At 38.9% G+C, this 17,306-nt stretch overlaps 1 protein-coding gene across 3 annotated transcripts in view; it reads right to left on the reverse strand.

Annotated features, from left to right (window-relative positions):
* The window catches only part of CHID1 (chitinase domain containing 1), a 146,960-nt gene that overhangs the window by 21,992 nt on the left and 107,662 nt on the right, over nucleotides 1-17,306 (reverse strand). For all 3 annotated transcript variants that reach the window (XM_065682681.1, XM_065682679.1, XM_065682680.1), the window contains exons 11-13: nucleotides 11,219-11,299; nucleotides 5,626-5,668; nucleotides 2,520-3,008 (exon numbers count right to left, since the gene is read on the reverse strand). In XM_065682681.1, the coding sequence (XP_065538753.1) occupies nucleotides 2,910-3,008; nucleotides 5,626-5,668; nucleotides 11,219-11,299 (223 nt within the window). In that variant the 3' untranslated portion in view covers nucleotides 2,520-2,909. The remainder of the gene's footprint in view (nucleotides 1-2,519; nucleotides 3,009-5,625; nucleotides 5,669-11,218; nucleotides 11,300-17,306) is intronic.

Below are 17,306 nucleotides of genomic sequence, written 5' to 3' on the forward strand. Positions count from 1 at the left end.
TCTCTTTTTCTGTCTCAGTAAGATACTTAGTTGTATACAGATACAAGAAACACTTTGCTAACCATTAAAATCATGTGTGTGATAATTGATGATAAAAACACTAGCTTCATATTGAAGTCAGCTGCAACAAAATCACCTATTTCTTTCTCTCAGTGAATGCAATAAAATTTCTGTAGAAAAATGCATTTATCTTAATGCTGCATGAGTCTAACCCAAAACAGTAAAACATGGGGAAACACAAGAGCAAAGGTCAGTTGGAAGAAGGCTCTGCTTGGCATCAGGTAGCTAAAAGATACCTTTACACTCACAGCACTGAAATCTTACCCTAATACACAGAAACTTTTATTGCAACTGAAAAAGATTATAGAGCACAGCTTTTTTTTTTTTTTTTTTGCTTTGTTTTCTTAAATATCTTAGAAAACTGAATGATGAAATATTCTGTTGAAATAAACACACTTCGTTTTCACTGCTTGCTATGCTAGATGTAAACTGTTTTAATATGAACACTAGATAATTCTCCCCACCCATACACTCCATTTTTTAAGTGCAATATCTTTGTTCTTGCCCTGTCACGTACCTGGCAGTACATTTAAAAAGTACTTGCTTCTATGGGAGAACACACATACTTTTTTTGTTTTACAGAAAAATGTTTCTTTGCATTGTAAACCAGTGCTTTCTACTCTTTTTGAACTGAGGGAATGAAAGCCACCTGCCATGGTCCTTACAGAAGTCCCACTCCTGCTCTCCCACCCATCTTCTGCCCTTTGCTCAGTCTTCCTCACTTGTCTGAGGAAAAGTCATGAAAACAGATGCTCTGCAGAACCTACTTTCACACCAGCATCTCTCTCCCATGTCATTTTTTCTTACATGCAAGTGAGGTGCAAATTTCAAAAGAAACATTTTTTCATGATGGCTTGCTGGTGAGGTCAATATCATTGACCTCAAGCACATACGTATTATGGCTGGCTCAAAATCACAACGTACTTCTCATCTGATTTTTCATGATACAGCAAGGATGAGTGTGATCTTTTTGACATACAGGTTTTCATTCAATCTCTAAAGATGGAAACAACACTTCTTTCTAACATAGCTCTACTCACAAACAAACAAGAATCTTGAACATCAAAGAGAATCATCACAGAATATATAAAAGTCATGAAAACTGTGATAAATTACATGTATCATTTCTAGAGAGGAAACAAGAAGTTAAAATGAAATATTCTTTTCTTCCTCCACATCCTGTTTGAAAGCTACCTGCTAGCTAATATAAAAATGGATGCCATTTCAGATCACAACCCATTCCATTCTTTACAGACTTTTCCCAGGCATTCTGGTTCAGTAGTGCCACTGAAAGTACAAAAAACAGTGTAATAGAATTTAATTCTTGTGCTATTCTAGATACCATGGCCAGGGAGACTTTAAAATGCTTTTGAACAAACTAAAAAATGCAAGTTAATTGAACACAAGGATTCATGTAGCAAATTATCTTCCTATTAATGGTATGGAAGAAAGAAGCCTGATTAGTCAGCCCGGCTGGATACTTGCAATGTGAGAGGTTGAGAGATGCCAGATCTAAATCAGAGAGGTGAAGATCAATAGCTCTTTAATCAATAGTGGATTACAGTGGGATTTATTCTGCTGAAAACAGCAGGGGCAGATAAACTGCCCACTGAGATTAATTACTAGGAAGGATGGATGCAAACAGAGGAGTGCAGTTATCTTTGTGACAACTGTAAAGTGGCAAGAAGAACATCAGTGGGAGTACAGAGCTACTGCCTAAGTCTCTGCTGGTGACCAATGACACCCTCATCAAATTCCCAGCACCCCTTAGATCCTTAGAAGAAACTGCCTTGAAGCCTGTGTATTTCTACAAACATACATGTTGTAAACTAAAAACCAGGAACGCATTTTTTGCTTTGTTTTTAAACTGATGTGTTGTTACAGCCTTTGGGTTACTAAAAATGCTGTATTATGGAGACAAAGGCATCAATGTGTACAGCTGAAGAATGACAGCTTCATGCACACAGATGCTGATCACATTCACAGCACCTACTTAAGCCAAGGACTGTCAAAGCAGCTCTAGGGTGCTGCCTACTGTGGCCATCCATGTAATCCATCATTACCATCATAGCCTTTGGTGCTAAATATTACAATTCCCACATTACCCACTAATGCATCACGCACTAGCACTAAACAGTGTAAATGGAGACACTAAGCAGGTTAAGCAGAAGAAAGAAATCACAGAGCATCTCTTGTAAACAAAACTGATTTAGAAACAAGTAATAAATAAAAATTACTGTGACTTTGACGTACTTAAGGAATTTACTAACATGAAAAAACCAAAAAGAGCTAACAGCTTCATTTGTCAGCACTTGATTTTCTACCAGCTTAAGGAAGAGATATCTAACTAGTTTCCTCCTCAACATTTAACACTGACTTACCTTATCAGAAGACAGCAGAGGGTCCAGCAGATATTAAATTTGCTGGACATAATCTGATGGACTTATTTGTTCACTTACTTTGGTTATTACCCACAATTGCTTGACAGGTCTGTGTTTTAAACCACAATCAGATGGCAACAACTAGTCCATTTTATTTCTTGTAGAAAACATTTTGGAAAATACTTTCAACTCTGATGCCATCCCAGTTCTGTTGGTTTTAATGACTGAGTTCAGGACCTTTGACAAAAATGTCTGTTTTGTTTTGGTTTTCCTTTCATTTTATAAGATACCAATAATCACGTCTGTGTGGAAAATCAGAAAAGGTTCTTTATTGGGAAAAATGCAAGTTTAATACAGATGTAATATAAATTATAAAAAATGTTCTAAAAATCACCTCTCCAGGATATCCAAATTAATTGAAGTGGAGTCTCAGTAAAGCAAATAGTCTTCCCCAGATCATTTCTTATTTTAAAGCAGGTCATAAAAATAGTCCAGGCCTTGTCCCAGTTCCCAGATGGATATGCCAGTGCCCAATTCCTTTGCAAGTTCTAAGCGCAACTGGATGGACTAAGACAAAGACACATAAAGCAATTACCTTTTAGTCAGAAACATTAGACACTGTGCTGCCATCTCTTCATGCCATTAAAAACATCTATCCTTGAATGAGATACTGAAAAACCTAGTAGGTATTTCAAATACTCTCTGGTTAGCAAGCAATCATTCGGTAAGAGGCAGTTAACTGCACCAGTTAATTCAATGACCTAATAAAAGATAACCAGCTAAACAGACAAAATGCCACAGAAATAAATCAGATTTATGAACTATGCAATGCACTATTCTAATTTAGGCTATCATTTCACAAGGTACAGAAATTCTAACTCTTCCCAGAAAGGTCTCAGGGGTAAAATAAAACTTTATCACTGAAAACAATTAGAACAACTTGTCAAATACCATCAAGATCTCTTACCTACCCTTGCCTTCACCCATGACCTGGTCACGGTTTTCACTAACACAATTCTATTTTAAAATGATTCTTGGAAATAATATCTAAAAGTATCCCTATTTGAGCTCCAGCCATTGATTTAGTTTAGCCATTGGCTTCCAAGGGAAGCAATGCCACAACTCATGTTCTGCACTTCCGCCAGTTCAGACAACAAAAATATTTTTCCGTCTTTTACTTTCACATTTCCTTACTTTGAAGTGCAACACTTCAGTGTTTAAACTGGTCATGCCAGGGATGTGTTTAAAACTCATTTCCGCAGAAAACAGAACAAAGTATCAAGGCATCATCAACAGAGCCATTGGGCCTGGTGTTCATGACTGCTTTTAACTAATCCTGAACAAAGCAATTCTGAGCAACCTGCCAGTGATTATAACATTAAAAAGGGGAAGAAACATGCTTGTCCTGGGGCAATAAAACTAAGTGTTCCCTGATCATCTTGCTCATTATTATATAAAAAATTCTTTGATTTGTCCCAGCATACAAATCTCAAAATATTTCATTACAAGCTTGCTGAAATCAGAAAGAAAACCAGTTTCCGTAAATTCACCAACCTCCACAGTTGAGTATCTGTTAGAGAAGAAGCAGTGAAAGAAATGTACAGGAATGAGTGGCTCTTAACCTGGTTTGCACTGACAATAGCAGGCTGAAATCCTTCCACAAGGCCAAAAAGCATGTAGCATAACACTACATGCATAGCACTATTTCTCTCCTCTGACAGGTTCACAATAAAATTTTCTAACACTGCAAGACAGCTCCTATTAGCAATAACATAGTTAAATATGGTAATTAATATTCCATATGTGCTAGTACTTCCACCAATATTAGATTAATGAAGAGAAATATCCTTGTACTAATGGAGCTTAAGATAACAATCCTGTTCAGAAAAAAAAGAGTTTTGGGTCATTTCACACTAGTTTAGCCATACAAAATGTATCTGTTCTCTGTAAATATGATATGCTTTCACTACAGAAGCAATTCCCTTCCAGTATTAAAAGCCAGCAGAGACTTAACATACTGCCTTTAGCTTATTTGAGAGAATTTAAAGATAGCTTCTAGGAACTAAGACTTCAAGTAACCAATTTATCCTGTATAGTGATATATTGTAGATATTGTATAGACAGAAATTATATGTCCCGCCAAAGGACTTTGGTAAGGCCAAATGCTTACGTTTTCAAAACACTAAAATAAATTCTGCAGAACCAGGGTGATGCAGGACAGGAAGAATTAGGACTTGTCCTGGATTCAGCAGTAGCAGTCATTTTTCTCTTAGTAGCTGGTGCAGTGCTGTGTTTTTGACTTTCATTCTAGGAACAATGTTAATAACACCGATGCTTTTAGTTGCTGCTCAATAATGTTTACTCTGACCAAGGACTTTGTGAGTCTCATGCTCTGCCAGGGAGGAGGGGAAGCCGGAAGGAAGCAGAGACAGGACACCTGATGAAAACTAGCCAAAGAGGTATTCCATACCACAGCACATCATGCCCAGTGTATAAACTGAGGGCAGTTACCTGAAAGGGCTAGATCACTGCTTGGGTCAGGCTGGGTATCAGTCAGTGGGTGGTGAGCAGTTGTATTCTCTCCCTTGTTATTTCCCTTATCATTATTATTATTGGTGGTAGCAGCAGTGATTTGTGTTATACCGTAGTTACTGGACTGCTCTTATCTCAACCCATGGGAGTTACATTCTTTCGATTCTCCTCCTCATCCCTCTGGCAGTGGGGGGAGGAAGGCGGCAGGGAGTGAGCGAGCAGCTGCATGGTTCTGGGTTGCCAGCTGGGCTTAAACCACAACAGGACTCCATTACAGAGGAAGGCAAAAGTTCCCTAAGCTTCCATCCAACATGATCCGAAGAAGAATTTCTTCAGTCTCTTGTCTGACAATGAGTATGTCTGCTAGCACTTGAACTGTGCACTTGAACAGATACTCTTGAACAGATGCACTTGAACAGCACTGGTTTGTCCTGCTGTGTCTTCTCTCCAGACATGGCTTATCTTTAAAGACCCCAAACCCCCACTATGCATGAGACGTTCAGGCAGCTGAATCTTTGAATCACAACAACTACATGAGGGTAAACTTCTTTCACAGAAGTTCAACATTTTCTGAAATTTCTCAATAATGCAACAAGTCAAGTAAACATTTATTTCCTCTTAGAGCCCTCTAACACGAAAAAGTGGCACTTACTTTCAGTGTTGGATAGAAGACAGCATGTTTTCCTCCTTTATTCCTGCAAAACAGGAAAACCAAATAGTCACAATAGCTTTGACAGATTCCTGCAGGATTTTCAGCTGAGGTTAGAATTCAAAACCAGCTTTATTCCTTCCCTCTAAGAGGAAATACAGGCAGAGCTGAAGAAATCTACTAATTTTATTTTGCAGAAGTTATTGCTACTAAAAATAAGATATGCTAGTATGCTCAGCATATGAGCATGAATACACCTGTAGCAAAGATAGAGACTACTTGCCATTTAGTAGCTCATGTCTTTGAGATTTCTTACCCAGTGCTCATTTCACTCTGGAAGCTGAGGCACTCTGTCTCTGAAATCATTGTTGCCATTAACCTCTATCTACTGAGGGCAGCGTAGGGCCAAAATCTTTACTTCCCTTCCTTTTCTACTGTAGACACGAACTTCTACTCCTGCCATTTTTCTAATCTAGATACAAACATATCACAGCACATAAAGCCAAAGTGACGGACAGTTAGTAAGGCAGTTATGCCTATAAAATGTGCATCTGAAAAAAATGAAGACATTTGGTTGTCAGATGTGAGAATGTACACAACGCATTTAAAGGTCAAGTATGCAACTCTGCTACTGTCCTGCAAGTATCAGTTACAGGAGTATTTGTCAGAAAGGTCATCCTGATAAAATCATCCTATTTAAATGGGCTTTGCCAATACTAGGCGCTGGAAAGTTAGAAGTTCAAAACATGACTGTATTGAGTCAAAGACCTGCTAGAGGAGTCTTTGGATAGCAACTGCATCATGCCACACCTAAAACGAGAAAAATCTCTGGTTATCTAAAGAAGTCCTTAAAAGGCTTAAGGCCTTTCAAAACATCAAAAGAACAGAACACAGTTTCCTAATAACTAACACAAAGTTTAGGAAGAGATCAGGTAAGATTAAGATGAAAGTCCCAAACTTCTTTGGGCATAACACTTTATGCAAGAACTGGTCACAACAACATACAACGTAGGCAGAGTCAGACAAGTTAATTATCTACCCCATACTATTGGCCTTTAAGGAGGACAACTTTTAAAAGAGGTGAAAAGGCTGACACTGAAAATAGAGGATGCAAGAAGAGATCTCACAACAGAGATGGTTTGATACTAGATATAAGTAAACACACTGCAATACACTCCTAGAAACATTACAGGTCAGGTTGGATGGGGCTCTGAATAACCTGCTGTAGTTGAAGATGTCCCTGCTTGTTGCAGGGTGTGGTTGGACCTTTAAAGATCCCTTCCAACCCAAACTATTCTGTCATTGTGTGATTATAAAACTGTCAGACAGTGAAAGACAGTTGCATCTAATAAATGTGCACCTAAAAAAGATTAAGACATTTGGTTGTCAGAACTGTGGAAGATTTTCCCCAGTTCCCAAATTACTATCTTCAGGTTAAATTAAATGCTAGCGGTATAAAATATACAGACACAGGAAGCTACACTGGGCACAAATACCAAGACTGCATTTTAAATCCCTAATAATGAGAAGGATGAGTTACAAGTGATCTTACAGCACCACTTAACCACTTAGGATCAGAGGAAATGAAGAGTACCTAAACAGACCAAGTAGAAATTGCTCCAAAATTTGAGCCATTTAGCGACTCTGGCCTCTTCAGGAATCTGCTTAGCAAGGTTCCATGGGATATAGCCCTAGAGGGCAGGGGAGCCCAAGACTCTTGGTGGATATTCAAGGATCACCTGCTACAAGTTCAGGAGTGCTGCATCCCAACTAGAAGGAAGTGCGGCAGGAGGGCCAGGAGACCTCCATGGTTGGATAAGGAGCTGCTGAGGAAACTTCGAAGGAAAAAAGAGGCTTATAAAAGGTGGAAGCAAACACAGGCAGCCTGGGAAGAATACGGGGATGTTGTCTGGGAAGCTAGGGACCAGGTTAGGAAAGCTAAGGCCCAGTTAGAATTAAACTTGGCTAGGGATGTTAAGGATAACAGGAAGGGATTCTATAGGTATGTAGTGAATAAAAGACAGACTAGGGACAAAGAAGGCCCCCTGAGGAAGCTATCAGGAGAACTGGCTACACAGGATTTGGAGAAGGCTGAGATTCTGAATGACTTCTTTGCCTCTCTCTTCACTGGCAAATGCTCTGACCACAACACCCAAGTCTTGGAAGACAGACGCAAGGACTGTGAGAATAAAGACGTTAGGCCCACTGTAGGAGAGGATCTGGTTCGAGACCATCTTAAGAACCTGAACGTGCACAAGTCCATGGGACCTGATGAAATCCATCCAAGGCTCCTAAAGGAGCTGGCGAATGAAGTTGCTAAGCCACTGGCCATCATATTTGAAAAATCATGGCAGTCAGGTGAAGTTCCCGACAACTGGAAAAAGGGAAATAGAACCCCCATTTTCAAGAAGGGGAAAATGGAAGACCCAGGGAATTACAGACCAGTCACTCTCACCTCTGTGCCTGGCAAAATCTTGGAGCAGATTCTCCTGGAAGGCATGCTAAGGCACATGAAAAACAACAAGGTGCTTGGTGACAGCCAGCATGGCTTCACTAAGGGGAAATCCTGCCTGATCAATTTGGTGGCCTTCTATGACGGGGCTACAGAACTGATGGACAGGGGTAGAGCAGCTGACGTCATCTACCTGGACTTGTGCAAAGCGTTTGACACTGTCCCACACAACATCCTTGTCTCTAAATTGGAGAGGTATCAGTTTGATGGATGGACCACTTGTTGGATAAAGAACTGTCTGAATGGCCGCACACAAAATGTTGTGGTCAATGGCTCAATGTCTGGGTGGAGACCAGTAATGCGTTGTGTCCCTCAGGGATCGGTGTTGGGACCGGTCTTGTTTAACATCTTTGTCGGTGACATGGACAGTGGGATTGAGTGCGCCCTCAGCAAGTTTGCCGACGACACCAAGCTGTGTGGTTCGGTTGATACGCTGGAGGGAAGGAATGCCATCCAGAGGGAGGGACCTTGACACGCTTGTGAGGTGGGCTGATGCCAGCCTCATGAAGTTCAACCATGACAAGTGCAAGGTCCTACACCTAGGTCGGAGCAATCCCAGGCACAGCTACAGGTTGGGCAAAGAAGAGATTCAGAGCAGCCCTGCACAGAAGGACCTGGGGGTGCTGGTCGATGAGAAAATGAACATGAGCTGGCTTCAGTGTGCGCTCGCAGCCCAGAAAGCCAACCGTATCCTGGGCTGCATCAAAAGGAGTGTGACCAGCAGGTCGAAGGAGGTGATCCTGCCCCTCTACTCTGCTCTTGTGAGACCTCACCTGGAGTATTGTGTGCAGTTCTGGTGTCCTCAACATAAAAAGGACATGGAACTGTTGGAACAAGTCCAGAGGAGGGCCACGAGGATGATGAGGGGATTGGAGCACCTCCCGTATGATGACAGGCTGAGAAAGTTGGGGCTGTTCAGCCTGGAGAACAGAAGGCTGTGTGGAAACCTCATAGCAGCCTTCCAGTATCTGAAGGGGGCCTATAGGGATGCTGGGGAGGGACTCTTCATTAGGGGCTGTAGTGATAGGACAAGGAAGGGGTAATGGGTTAAATGTTAAACAGGGGAAGTTTAGATTGGATATAAGGAAGAAGTTCTTTACTGTGAGGGTGGTGAGGCACTGGAATGGGTTGCCCAGGGAGGCTGTAAATGCTCCATCCCTGGCTTTGTTCAAGGCCAGGTTGGACAGAGCCTTGGGTGACATGGTTTAGTGTGAGGTGTCCTTGCCCATGGCAGGGGGGTTGGAACTAGATGATCTCAAGGTCCTTTCCAACCCTAACTATTCTATGATTCTATGATTCTGAAATCTCTCAACTTACTTACTTAAATGCATACTTACCTGTAATGTACACTGAGACAAGCTTCAGAGACAAGAGAATTCTGGTAATTGGTAATGGTCACTCTATATAAAAATTATCAGCTGTGCTTTGCTTAAAGATTCATGATTTGATTTATTTGTAACAATTTTCATGTGAGATACCTGTCCAGTGAAACGTATTTCAGGCCTGGCTGCCATCCCCATCTAATGTAACTGAACCTTTGCAAACTAAAGTGGCAACTGAAGAGTTCCCTTAAATAACCCTCCCGTGCGGCCAACTGAACCACTGCAGACATCCTGAACCACATGGCTGTCTGCCTAGCACAGCACAGCAACTGAAGTTGAGAGTGATTTTCAGATCCAGTGCACTTTACACATCAAAAATTCCTCCAGGATGTCCAAACCCAAGAATCTCTAAAGACTAGCTTTCAAAGGCAAATGATGTAGTACTACTGATAAGCTATCCATTTCCTACATGTTCAGTTGTAAGGAGATGTTTAGGAAATGTGTTTCAGAAATGAATCCCAGAAGTATGCCAGTCATACAGAGCCCTCACATTTACTATTTTGAGAGCAAGTTTTCATTTGGTGGTCACTGTGTCTCCAACTGGACAGTGCATTGAAGACCAATAAAATAAACCTTGTAATTTAGTTCTCTTAACTCAAAAAACTTTGGAATTGCTTGGCACAAAGTGATTTTGCAAGAGGATAACAAAGAATGAAATATGAAGGAATACAGATCCCAGTCCTTTCATACAAACACAGAAAAGAAATTAAAACACCACTGACAATCAGGTAATTTACTTTTTTTTCCCTGAGAAATGATGAAACGAGTGTTGCTCAGAAGTCAGGAGAAGATTACAGACAGAGAAACCTTGAAAACTAAACTAAGAATATAGAAGTAGGACATCTTAGGTTTGGGGTATTTTGGTGTATGTTTATTTTTTCATATTTAAAAATATTTAAACCAAAAGGTATACTGAAAATAATTTTTTTCTTAAAGCACCCTAAAATGTCTTTTACTGCTGTTTTGAGTGGTGTGTCTTCACATTACCCATGCATTGAGTAATATGAAAGACAGTTTTGTAGAAGTAGTAGGATTACCTTATTTTTGTATATTTGCATATGAAAATTGCAAATTACCAGAGGCTAAGAGGTTGCTTGGGTTTTTTTAAAATATTTTTTAAATGGAATCCTCCTAGCATCAGGAATCCTCTTGTCATTTCATGATGAAAAAGAGAGGACAAAAGGTAATTTTCCTTTGTGATCTCAGTACTTTTAAAACTTTATCTGCAAGTCACTTGATAGCATTTGCATTATACTTCTCTACAGTCCATTCCATTTAGTTGAAGTCTGTGGCTTGACCAATCTTACCACTAGCACCTGTAAAACCAGGTTCTTGTATCACAGATTTTTCTCAAAACTATTTTTGGTCTAGTTTTGGTAATCACCCAACAGCTCACAACAGCAATTTCAGAGCCTCTGATTAACTGGCACTCAGCAGATAACTTTGATGGATAATTTCTAAAGATATGACTCAGACTTCTCTTCTAAAGATTGTTTTAGCTTATGTTATTTCATTAATCCTTTTCTGATGTACTTCTCTCGCCTGAAGCACTCTTTTCTGCTGTAGTTCAGTGTTAATGTACAGATTTTAAACATCAGAATTTCCATTTGCTGAATTTAGTTGCACACTATAATTACTTCATTGTGTACTGGGCCATGCCCAAAAATATTTGCAGAATAGTAAGCTAATAAATGTAACTTACTTTTTGTATTCAAAGTAGTGTTCAGCAATTTGTTCATCCCAGACAATTTTTGGTTTGTGCTCCTTCAAGGTTTCAATGTACCTACAAATTAAAAACACAGATATTACATTAACTTTTCTGAAAAGCAGTTATGAAATTACACTGCAGGAATTTCTGGGAAACAAACAAAAAACCCAGTTTTACTATGTTCAGATGTTGGCTACTGCATTGAAAGTATCTTCTTGCTGACAATTTCCTCAGTCATTTTATACAATTTGCCATTTTCATATTCTTAGGTTGTTGTGGGCTTTTTTAAAAGGAATGAATTACTTAATGTCCATCAACTGACAAATCTATAAAGGCACACGAAAGCAGTGCTTCAGTATTTCTACAGTCTGATTCCTATATGCTAAAGCACAGGAATTGTAGTCATCCCTAAGCTGTAACTATGTCCCCCCGGGGCTAATCAATGCAATTCTTGATCATAAATAACTATAATGGGATCAGAAAAGTTCTATAAAAAGGGCTCAGTTACTCTTCTAAAATGAAATAAAAAAGCTCATTTTCAAGCAAAAGTTACTGCTAACTTTTACTTAGCAGTAACTAAGCAGTAACTAGGTTACTACTAAGGACTGCTTATGAATTTTCTCCACCATTAGTTTATTCACATTATTCTCTTGCAACGACATTCTGAATGTGGAATTAACTACTTCATACCTACTTGACACAAACTGAGGACAGAATAATATTTGTACCAAAAAAACTGTACAGGAAACTGCTGTGAAATAGTATGCTGTAAATTCATGTTCCTGGTTAGCTCACAGTATTGTCACAGTGTAGAGACAGTGCATCCTTGTGCTTGCATTTATGACAGCACAATGGAAACCAGCTGCTACCTGCCTCATGTAAGACCAGAAAACAGCAAGCTACTGACAGTGGTTGAGGTCACACAGATGTCACAGGAAGTCTCTATCACATATTCCTCTGTCTCCTCTGCATCTTTTTAACCTGCATCTTTGGCCACCAAGAAGGCTCAACTTAAATCTGCTGACAACTTTCCTGACTAAACATTAGAGGGTTTATCTGGTCACAGGCCAAGCACAATCAGTTTCTTTTTAACTTGGGGATTGTATCAGGAACTTGAACTCCAAGTCCCATTATCAATACTTTATCATGATTATATAAAGCCATCACAGGCAAACACAGTGATCATAAATTACTACTAATTTTTTTTTATTTTTGCAAAATCTATCAAACCCATCACTTCCACAATATAGAATCATAGAATAAGCTAGGTTGGAAAAGACCTTTAAGATCATCAAGTTCAAACATTCTCCAGCATTGCCAAGGCCATAAATGGAAAGATACTGTCGTATCTTTCAAACACAATGCTGTACATGAATATGTCTCATTCTTGCAGTAATTTCTTTCCTCAGGACAGGATTTGCATGGAAAAATTTGCCTTCAAATCATCTTATTTTTAATTAAGAAATTTCCATCTCCTATGTAAAATGTTATAACTGATTTCCACCAGCCGCTACCCTGACTCCATCAGTGCTGAAATTCCACCTCACTATCTGCTTAAAAAAACAGAAAAAAAGCTTGTATTTCTCAGTTTGAAAAGATTTATTCTCTCCTTTGGTATTAATCTAAACATAATTCTAATATTCAGCATTGCAGGGAATATCTTCTCTCTTCTGCTGTGGCTTGCTCATTCATACATTGTTAAATTGCTGCCTACTGCCAGCAGTTTCAGAAAAGATTTTCATTTTGCATTTAAGTAAAATGAACCCGAGCCAGGCATGCTATTTAAGTATCTACATGGTAGCAGCTATTGCACCTTCCCTCAATATACACATGCCCTGGGAAAATGCACCTTTTCAAATAATGCAGTTAAAACCTTGGGACCTGCCCATCCCTTTTTAAGGTATAAAAAATTTTCAGTTGCCCCACTAGTGAAATATGCAAAGAGACCTAGTTTTGTATATTTAAAATTTAAGGATAGCTTTTAACACCTTTGTCTCATTCCAGAATGGTGACTTCAGTAATGATAGGAGACAACACTCAAATAGAACACAGGACCAAGATGTTATAAAAATTACCAGCCAAGACATCCTGGCATGCAGTTTTCATAGAAACACTGAATCAGCTGGGTTGGAAATGACCTTTAAGATCATCAAGTCAACTGTTCCGCCAGGACTGACAAGTCCACCAATAAACCATGTCACTATCACCATGTCCTCATCTACATGATTTTTGGACACTTCAAAGGGATGGTGATTCCACCACTTCCCTGGGAGGAAGCCTGTTCCAATATCTGATCACCCTGTCTGTGAAGAAATTTTTCCTAATATCCAATCTAAATCTCCCTTAGTGCAGCTTGAAGCTGTTACCTCTTGTCCTATTACTTGTTACTTGCAAGAAGAGATGTATGACTTTAGATGGGAAATCATGTGCTAAAAATCCCAATACAATTAAAGTCTTCAACATACATATGAGCAAGCTTTAAAATTAGAAATGCAACCTGAAGCAATTATAGCCTATTACATACAAGGTATATTATTGTTTTAAAAAAGCTGTTCAGGCTTGTGCTGCGCTTAACGAAAACCCATCCTGACCGGGCATAGAGAATTTATTTCCCTTTCTCTTTTCTCCTCTAGGCATTTATCACAACGGTATGTAAGCCCAATATGAACAACTTAGTTTGTCTTCAAATCACATCTATTTTCCATCACACTGAAGCAGACAAGCATGGAGTATCAGTATGGCTAGGGAACAAGAGATCTAGATTCATTTCCAGGCTCTCAGAGAGGGGAAAAAGAATGGCCAGGGTGCTAATCTCAGCCAGCCTTCCTTCTTCTTTCTGCATCTCACCTCACTCTTCACATTTCAACTCATATTTATTGCTATTTTTCTCTCCTTTCTTACTAACTTCTCTCTTCTTTCTACTGCCACTGTCCCAGTTCACATCTACTTTTGTACTCCTATCAAGACTAAATTATTTGCTTCCTCATCCATCAGCTCCTAACTTACTAGCTTTCTTCATTTACCAAACTGCCTCAGCAGTTAAGAGTATGATAAACACTGAAAATACCTTTATTGCCTTGCACTATAGATTTTCTGGAAAGCTTGTAACCATTTGCAAAGAAAGTGATGCTGGTTTTGTGGTCCTAGCCTGAAATGAGGCCAGGACAATTCAAGTATCTGGAGTGCTGATGCTAGTCTCTAATGAAACACAATGCATCATGTAGAAATGATAAATACGCATGGACTATCAGGAATAGCAACTAAAGGCAGATGTCACCTGCATGTCCACCTTGCAGATACTTGTTCTTAAACAGAGAACTGCCATTCTGGCTCATTTAAACAGGCCTTGGCTTAACTTAACCAAAGTAACATCTTTCTCTCCCAGAATATTTCTTCTTGACAATAAGTAAGAAGCTGAAGTATCAATTCAGTTGTCACAACTGGGCTTTGAAATTCATGACCAAATCCACACTTTTCTGTCATACCTCTGTCAAAAAAGGACAAAGAGTTGGTGTCTACAGACACCAACTATTATCCTTACGACTGCTACTCCTGGTTACAAACCCCTTGGGCAGGGTTGGACTAAAATAAGCATTCACTAACACAGAGTAAATAAGAAACCAAAGAGTACATATTATGGAGTATCTGTAAAGTCAGTCCTGCCAATGATGTGTATCTATGTACAACACTAATATGCCTACACCTACACTCTATTGCACTTTGTTGCACATTCAACTAATAAATAAAGGTTCCACAGGAAAGGTTCTCAGGATTTATGGCTGGTGTTTCTGTTCCTTTTTTAAGACACATTTCTTCTTTGCCTATTTGCCATTCCTATAAAGAAAAAAAAACACAAACCCTTTTCCTCAATTATTTCAAAATATTGCAGCACAGAAGTTCACTGGCCCACATGGCTTCATAAAACCACCAAGAGCACTGCATGCTGTCTCTGCTGATAACCAAGTTGATTCACATGTTCTATATTGTCTAAACCCTACAATATAGCTTGATTATACTACGTAGGAAAGGGACAGTTCAAGTGTTTGATTGTATCAGCTCAACACAGCTATTCCTAGCAAGGCTGATCAAAAGCCAGGTGCTATTTTGTGAGGTATTTCACATCTGCACGCATGCAAATTGTCCTAAACAGAGTTGAAAACATATTGTTATGATATTAATGAAAAGACAATTTCAACAAAATATATAGATGTGTCAACAGCAGTACTTACTATACCACTGCATGTCAAACCATATAATCTGCACTTTATTAAAATACTGTACTAATTTTATGCTTTAAAATCAATGTAACTTTTCAACTATTCATTATGATACTAGGAAAAAGTAAAAGAAGATCTCAATTTTACTAACTCTAGTCACAAAAGTATTAGGGTAAAAAAGTATGAGAAGAATACTCAGCAAAAAAATACTTTGTTAATAAAGTACCTAGGTTTCTGGCAGGATGTAGAATTTAAGCAGAACTTCCTCATTCTGACAAAAAGGGAAGATCACAGCTTTCCTGTTTCTTTTTTTTTTTTTTTCTTTTTAAACCCCACTGGCCTCATTAGGTCTCTGTATAGATATAAACCTGGGTTTCTTTACTTTTCTCTCTCTGGATAGGATTTGTAATTTGGATCTTCCGTAGCATATGGGAAAAAAGAAAAAAAAAGACAGGATATGGAGGTATGTATCAAACTGAAATCTTTCTAGACATCTCCATGTAGTCACGCATAAACGTATTGGAAAAATAACCCTCTTCTCAGGACAAGTTGCAGACTACCAATGCTGTTTCAAAATGATTATATCAGAAGATACTATAGTGCAATGCCAGAATTTACTTTGAGCAGGGAAATGATTGCTTACTCTTACCATATTAAGGTAGTTTTCACCATAACGCAGGATAAGAATCATCTTGGCACTAAAGATTTTGGCATATGAATTCCCACTAAAGGCTAGGAGTAGTAAATGAAAGCTTGACAAATTGTATTAGATAATAAAGAAACAACTGTCCTGTCAAAATTAAAAATACGTAATGTGTAAGTTATGTAATAAGCACACACTAAATGGAAGAGAAGAAGCTTAGTCACAGAAAAGTTATCCTTACAGAATTCTGAAATACTTGAAAGTGCAGCCAGGCTTCTACAAGAATGACTGTGTCTGAAGGAGAAGTCAATATCTGCATTGTTGAGAAGCCAATAGGTGATTCTTTCTGCAGTCAGGTTCAAACCACCACACTGACATTACTGCAGCTTAATGTATATCTTTCACAGAAAAAACACAGGTCCTAGTAAATTCTTATAAGGCAATGTATCATTATGTAACGGCAGTGATATTAGTCCTTCCTTGACCATACAGCATAAAGGCTTAAATTCTGTTCCAGCTCACTCAATAATCTGGCCTCCTAGAGAATCAGAGACAAGACACAGTCTCTCTGTTTAAAAGTACTTCTCAAGATAATGAAAAGTAATGCTTGTTTATCCCTAGGGCTTGTTATAAGAATCAGCAGGTTCATCCTCCTAAAACAAAAACAAAACTAACCAAACAAAAACAAAATGAAACAAAACAACCAACAAAAAAATCTTTGAAAATAAAACTGCTAGTTTTTAAGGGTACATTTTCTGAAATGCTTAATTAATCTTCAGCTGAGGTTGAAGCATTTTCAAATACATTAAGTACAATACTGTGCTCCATTATTCTGAGAATTGACATAATAGGCTATGCATATGAAAAAGTGAGGCTGTGTATCTCTGGATGTGAGGCTGAACAAAGTTCAGATACACTAATACATCTCCACTTCCAAGTAGCCCCACCAGAGTGTTCATATTACTCAGATGACAATCACATAAGGCCTACAATTTCCACTAAAATTATCTCTGTCTACTCCTCCTTTGCCTCATGACTAGTGGGTTTTCAGTAAAACTTGACCCGTGAAAGCAAAGTTGATAAAAAGCACTAAACTATAAAAGTGATCCAGTTGTTGAACAGCCCTCTCCCTTCAAAGCAGTGGGAATATCCGTATTCTTGAACTCTGAAGGTATTAAGACCTTGGGCCCACTGTAGGAGAGGATCTGGATCGAGACCATCT

This window comes from Lathamus discolor, chromosome 6, assembly GCF_037157495.1.
Source record: "Lathamus discolor isolate bLatDis1 chromosome 6, bLatDis1.hap1, whole genome shotgun sequence".
Taxonomy (NCBI): Eukaryota; Metazoa; Chordata; class Aves; order Psittaciformes; family Psittacidae; genus Lathamus; species Lathamus discolor.